We start from the raw sequence: 6,921 nt of genomic DNA, 5'->3' as shown, positions 1-6,921 counted from the left end.
TATATATATATATATATATATATATATATATATATATACAAAACACTATAAACATGCATTCTGAAATAGAACTGGTTTGACACAATATATAGAATATAAACGTAACATGAAGACAGGTTTGTAATGAAGACGAAGAAACGGACTCAAAACAACGGACCTAATGTGGTCACCCACTCAAGTCCCTTGCATGTTTGGATGATAGTAATTCCTCGAATGTCAGCGGGACTATCAGCGACTCAACTAGGAATGTTACCAGTTCTGTCTATCATTTTGAATTCGAAAGTTCTTAAGATAAATAAAAGTACCTGACAAAAGTGTGTAAGGAACTTTGTAAAAAGAGGCTACAGTGGAATAAGATCGGATGAACCTGAGTTGTACAGAAGGCATAACCTTTGGGCACCACTCAGTGAAGTCGCATTGAGTGAGGAAATTTTCGGAGAAAATACGGTTATTGGTCATAAATTGTAAGGAAGGATGATGTTGACTTGTGGAAGGAACATAAACTTATTTGAAGAGATCCTTTGCACAGAGCTTGCTTAGTAACTAGTAATTTGAGCAGAATGTTTCTTCAAATCCCAAAAAAACGTGGGGACCTGGTTCGGAAGCCTGGCGACGCGGCAATAATTCCACTCATATTTCTCACAACTCTTTGAGCGTGATTAGCTGAAACCGAAAGCAGTTTAGGTTTGAGATCACAACGTGAGCTGAGGCCCATGGTAGCTAGCACCACCAGCCCACACTGTCACAGAGGTTCGTCAGCGCGACCAGTGCACCTAACATTGATGACTTCAGTGAATGAACCTAATAAATACAGATTTGATACAGAAGGACAAACAAGAAATATATGAGGTGGTCGCACCAAGGTATTCCAAATGATGACGTACAGTAACAAATCAGGCCAGGATAGCACAATTAAGGGTTACTTAATGTTCTCAAACAGACCTACCGCAGCCAAAATTGAAAAAGAGGTTACAGACAGGAAAGTACTTGGATTCACTCGATATGAATAGGTACTGCTTGTTGACAGACCAGTATTCCGTTCTCCAAGATCTCTGAAAGGCCATTCTAGGGTGCGTGTGCAGTTACGGAAACGAAAGATTTTGTTGTCCTGACTCGAAGTCACTGACCGCTATGTCGCAGTAGCGTTGACTAGACAGTTCTGCTAACGCCATCAAAGAGTAAATTCGGAAGTGTTGGGGAAGTTTCCTCCGCTATTATATATCTCCCTGCAGCATCACCTAGCATACTGTGTACAGTTTGGTCTATGTCTAATGGGAAGGATTTAAACTATGCATAACTGGTTCAGAGAGTCCAAGTTTAGAGTATAGTAGGGATGAGATGATGGTATCAGCCGGGGAAGCTGAAAGTACTGTATTTCAACTTCATGGATAAAACATTTTCAGGGAGCACCGAATGCATATATATCGGTTGCTGGCATCTATAGGACAAGCCGTGACTATTTTTTGTTCTTCAAGAAGGCAGTGGTTCATCACCAAATGGACAGCCAAAATAACTTTAGTGGCTGTTTTTTCTCCCAGCAGGTGTAAAGGGCAAGTCCCTGCCTCAAGTAGTCAATACAGACTGAACGTACATTAAGAAAAGCGGATGGATGCGGTGGATGCGATTAAATTTCAAAACCTAGCGTGGATAAGATACACTTATCCTTGAGAGTTTGGATATCCAACCCTACTGAAAAATTCGCAACCTACTATTTCAGCGGTAAATTCCGATAGAGATTCAAAGTTCTCCAGTCTGATTTTTAATTACATTTAGTTTTGTGTTCTTCAGAGATATTGCTTGAAGTAAGTTTTAGTTTAGTCTTGAGAATCTTCGTGGTGTAAGAATCAAAACCTGTCTTTGGATATATATACCGCGAATTTTGAACAAGATTTCAGTTTTGTTTATGGCAGGGATTTTGTTGAAATCTGGTTTGCATAGCTGACCCCTCACAAGCAATGCGGCAGAGAACCGACCAAAACATCTAATGTTGAAATAGGCTGTCTGCCTTTTTCGAAGTTTTAGACAACAAGCAATCAAGAACTACGTAGCCACTAGGATGGGCAGCCTTCACGTCCTTCAGCGCACGACGACACTGTACTTTCATAACATCTGTTAACTGCGTGCCATAGACAGCACAACGACTGAGCAATGACGCATCACCGTCATACAGAAGAGACAAACGGAACGCGAAATATAACTCTGCCTAGTGACACCATTTTAAAGGAAACGTACCGAGGGGTAAGCCAAAAGCGCAGGCTGAAAGGGTATGAAGAACGCTAATGACATGGACTGAAAAATGGAGCTTTACTTCCATAAAAAAGTGATCTGATGGGATCACATCTTGAGAACGAAGGACCTGGTGCGATGAAGAGAAATCTCAAGATAAAGACATACATGGGTCAACCGGTGGCGTTCAGAGAAATAGGAAGTCGATTGGTAAAAATGGGATGACGTATTAGGAGAGGCAAAAAGGTCAGTTGGTTGCAGTATCCCAGAGCAAGCCGATCATTGAGCGATGAAAAATAGAATCGAAACCTGCAAGCCCCAAATTAGTGTCATAGGGAACTCAAGCCAAAGAGAACACCCACTGTAACGATGCAAAGACACTACTCAGAATGCAGGGAGTCGCTCATGGGCATCCGTGCGACACTTGCAGAATATTCCATAGGAAGTTGATTATTGGTTAGAGGTCTGACGAACACAGTCTATTGGTTTTCCAGGTTGTAGGTTGGAACATGTGTGGCGACTTGGGCCTTCAAAATATGGGCTGATCTGATTGTCTAATGCCAGCTGCTGTTACTTTGCGGTTTGGCTCTTAAAGGAAACGCTTTCATTGTGGACCGTAGTTGTCTCCCTGTCTAGGTCTGAATGCTTTGTCAGTATCCTTGCTTAAGTACATCCATGAATTACACTCATACATCGACCAGGTGGTGGTGTTACCATCCGAGTCAAAAAGTTTCTGCCGCTGTTTCCCACTTCTTTCTCTTTCACATGATTTTTCTTCTCTCGCCTTGGCCGCACTAGCAACACTTCTAGTAGATCTATCTTCTAGGGGTGACGACCCAATTTGTCTTGTAGCTTTCTTGCTCACGACATCCTAGGATGAACTTGGTCAGCCTCAGTTATCTCAAAATCAATCTGTAGGCATCAAATAACTTCCTTATTGTTCATATTCTGAAGCAAGCTGCTCTTGCTCTGTTGCTTGCTGTGTGTCAGAAACAAAAAGTCAAGACCCAGGCCCAGCCACTGAGCCAACAATCTCCGTTTTATTCTAACTATGCATATCTGGCGACCCAGAGGCTGCTGCGGCAGAGCGTTCAGGGGTCCGTATCGTCAGAATTCAAGGGGTGAATGTCCGCTAGTGAACGCTTTCGTGGGTGTGTTAGGCAAGTTCGTGAAGAAATCTCACAAGCTAAAAGTTGATTGTTATCCTTTCATCGTGTTTGCCTGCATCTCAGAAAACTGCGGCTGTGAAAACGACAACAGAACTTCTTGTGACACTGTGAATGTCTCACGGTGGCCCAACTGCTCAGGTCTCGTTATGGTTGCCGGAGATTTCAGTGCACTGGTAGGCAAAATAAACGCATCCGAGATTCAATAGGTTGGCATACTTGGATTGGGCTTGGCAGGCATAAAAACGAAAAACGGTCGGCCTAACACTTTAATGGCCGCAGACTGTCTTGTGCGGTACTGGCGTTCAGAAAAAACAAATTTACCTGACCAGGTCGCCTCCTCAAACAGAGTGCCGGCCATGAACTCTGACTGATCATATCGTCATCAGTTAAAGACGGCGCGGATCAGGACTAAATCTTCACAGTCTTCCAGGCGCTAGAATGACGCCATATTTATAGACGACCACAGTTTCAGTAGTCCTGGGCTTTCGAGGTTCACTGGGCTCAGCTAGTCAGTCTGTTTTCGTCAGCAAGTTTGCCAAACAGGGAACGGTCCGGAACTCTGTGAAAATAAGTTTTTCGTATTCTTGCACTTCCGGAGTCATGTGTGAGCAAATGGAACACTTGTCCATTAAAGATGCCTAATTCCTCGATTCTTATTCAGCTTATTAATAAACAGGATAATTATAGAGACACTGAAGAATCTTCGGGAAATTTGCAAATAGAAAATTGAAAATAGGTGTTTGTAAAACAAGGACATCATCATCGACTGACATCAGTTATTAATAAACAGGATAATTATAGAGACACTGAAGAATCTTCGGGAAATTTGCAAATAGAAAATTGAAAATAGGTGTTTGTAAAACAAGGACATCATCATCGACAACATGACATCAGTGTTCGACAAATGTTTCGTTGCCGTACGTCGAAGAATATATCCAGCTTCGGTGGTTAACTCGTGTACTTCACATGTCAACTCATTTTTTTTAAAGCCAAAGTTGAGTTCTGTGGTAATTTGAAGCAATGAAGGCCTAGCGGTCGTCACTATTTGACCCGGAAGTGGAATATCAAATGCATTACGAAATGGCGGCACTATTTATGCGGTTTGCATTGATGTGTAAGATACACGAAATATTCCTGTACGTTGTTAGAGACGCAGCAAGTTGCTACTCAGTGCCACTGGCAATCTAGTTATCAATTTTAATCCGAAGTCTCTAAGTGAGTGTTTGGGAGTGCACATACCTCACAATAATTCTGATAAGTTGGCAATAAACCCAGTAACTTCCACCTTTATTCTTTTCTTATTTTTCAAAATAGGGCTTTTAATTGAATTATGGTCGTACGGCAAAAAACGGGGATGTCAGGTACCTAATTTTGTGCTACCAATAACGACGGTGCCAGTCAAACGCAAAAAACAAACTGGGAGTTAAGGTTTCCTTAGCTAAGCGAGTTAAGTGACCAGGATTTTAGCTGGAACCTATTTCCTTTTGATCACATCCATAAGTGTTTTGGTATTGTCTCTTTTCAAACTACCCCTGATTATTGCGCAAACTTGTTAAGGAACCCACCCTCAGAATCCATCTGACCGTCTATAGCACACATCTGACTTCATACTATTCCAGCACTATTGGACGTCTGACTCTTAACCAGAGTCAGTATAAGCGCCTACTACATGTTTTGTGTTCTTCGATGCAACGCCCCACTATTATTGACCACAGAGTACCTCACCAGAACTTCTGAGAACGGCAGCAAATAAATAGTATTAAATAAGCTATCCCATGGTGCTCAAAACCTGAGAGTATGTGGACTTTCCCGTGCTCCAAAATGAATAGACTCAAAAATACTTCCGTTTTACTCTCCAGGAGGGCTGTTTCTTTAAAGAACATTTGAGTCAGTTGAAAACGACATCTGTAACGAACAGCAAAAGAATATTCTGAATCAAACTTAAATCAATGCATTTTCCACCCAGAAAAAATCGTTCAGCCGCAGCAACCTTTTGGTGCCTAACTGCCATGCCACTCAAAAGAAAGCACGCGGGCTATGATACTGCTAGGTTGCCCAAGCCTACAGAGGGAGTCAGGGGGCAGAGTCTGAGCCTATCCACTGAGCTTTCTTGCTCCCTTACCTACAAACAAAGTGAATAAAGCCTTTTTTTACCCTACCCTAACGGTATGAACGGCAGAACGGCCACAAAAGTGCTTACTTTACCTAACCAAGATATTAAAACTCTGCGTTTGTCTTGTACGTCAACGTGAAAGTCTTTGTATTCCACAAAGGTAAGGCGCTTCGGAGGGTTTCATTAGTATGGTTTATTCTGAAAGCATGGAGAACTGGCGTAATTACAAAGGTGCTTTTTTGAATTGCTGATGCCCTCAAAATTCGAATCTTTCGACCGAACGGTAACTAACTTATTTTATGATAGGTTGTGTTTGTAGGGCTCTGTCCCCAACCTGATAGTTTTTCCTTTCCTCGCCAGTGGCTTTTTGAAAACAACTGGAAGCGACCATTCCATCTCTACCAACATACTTAGGCTGTAATCGACGGTATAAAAACCTGAATCTCCCGGGTTGTAAGTGACCTGCTGCATAACTGGTCTTGCAGTCAGCAACTGCCCATAAGTCACAGTGCTCACTTCTCACTAGAGTTTTGAAACACCGGGTATCATACACAGTGAAGTGTTTCTGATCAAGATTGCCATTTGAAGTGAGAGACCTGCTGCTGTTGCGGTTCTTGCCCCCAAACAATGTAGAATCCAGTATAGGTCACTGTTTCGTACAGGGTGATCTGTGCTACAAAACGTTTTATCCTAAATGACCTTCGGCCTTTTCCTACTATGGCTTACCAATCACGCGTGCTGAATTCTTGTACATGGCTTACCGGCCGTCCATCCTCCTACAAAGAGGAGGTTTAAAAACATGGTTCAAAATCCGACCCTCTACTTCGGGATTGATCTCATCCCACTCAGAAACAACAGATAGCCCAGATCTATCTACACTATCGACATGGTTTTGGAGAGCTTGATTCCCGCCAGATGCATCCTAAGGCAAGAAATGGTAATGCACACTCAACCCCAATTCTAATTTAACGAGATCACAGTTGGAAGCTGTTCAAAACAAAAAGGCTCCGAACCCTACCCGATATGGCGTCGTTCACTCAGGTGGTGAATGATTGAAGCAACACATCTGAGCCTGATGTAAGTAAACAATCGGACAAGTGTTTCCAGTGGATTGAAAATTCTCAAATTTGAGTAATTTTGAGTCATGCTATTTTTGCTAGAAATAAAATGGTCTTATGTAGTATGCCCTTAAGAAACGGAAGAACAATCCCTGAAACAAAGAAAGATAAGACTAAACCAGTTCGCAGTCAATTGAGAGAAGCAACTAGAGGGCCGTAGCACCAAAATGCATTTAAAATAAGACCGGATGGGAACACCGTTGATGGTACTCTGCTTCCGAAGTTGAACAACAACTTTTACAATAAAAACGGACTACCACAGAGGTCACTTGCCTACAACTTGGATCGCAAGAGA

The 6,921-nt window shown here is 42.3% G+C and overlaps 1 protein-coding gene across 1 annotated transcript in view; it reads right to left on the bottom strand.

Moving 5' to 3' along the window:
* Nucleotides 1-6,309, bottom strand: part of T265_03626 (hypothetical protein) — a gene marked incomplete at both ends in the record, with an annotated part of 41,911 nt that extends 35,602 nt beyond the window's left edge. The window contains one exon of the mRNA XM_009168161.1: nt 6,270-6,309. Coding sequence (XP_009166425.1) covers nt 6,270-6,309 — 40 coding nt within the window. The remainder of the gene's footprint in view (nt 1-6,269) is intronic.
* Between the last annotated feature and the right edge of the window lie 612 nt (nt 6,310-6,921).

The sequence above is a fragment of the Opisthorchis viverrini genome (genome assembly GCF_000715545.1).
Source record: "Opisthorchis viverrini unplaced genomic scaffold opera_v5_55, whole genome shotgun sequence".
NCBI classification, from domain to species: Eukaryota; Metazoa; Platyhelminthes; class Trematoda; order Opisthorchiida; family Opisthorchiidae; genus Opisthorchis; species Opisthorchis viverrini.
The sequence above is the reverse complement of the archived record's forward strand: the minus strand, read 5'-3'. Positions and strand labels throughout refer to the sequence as shown.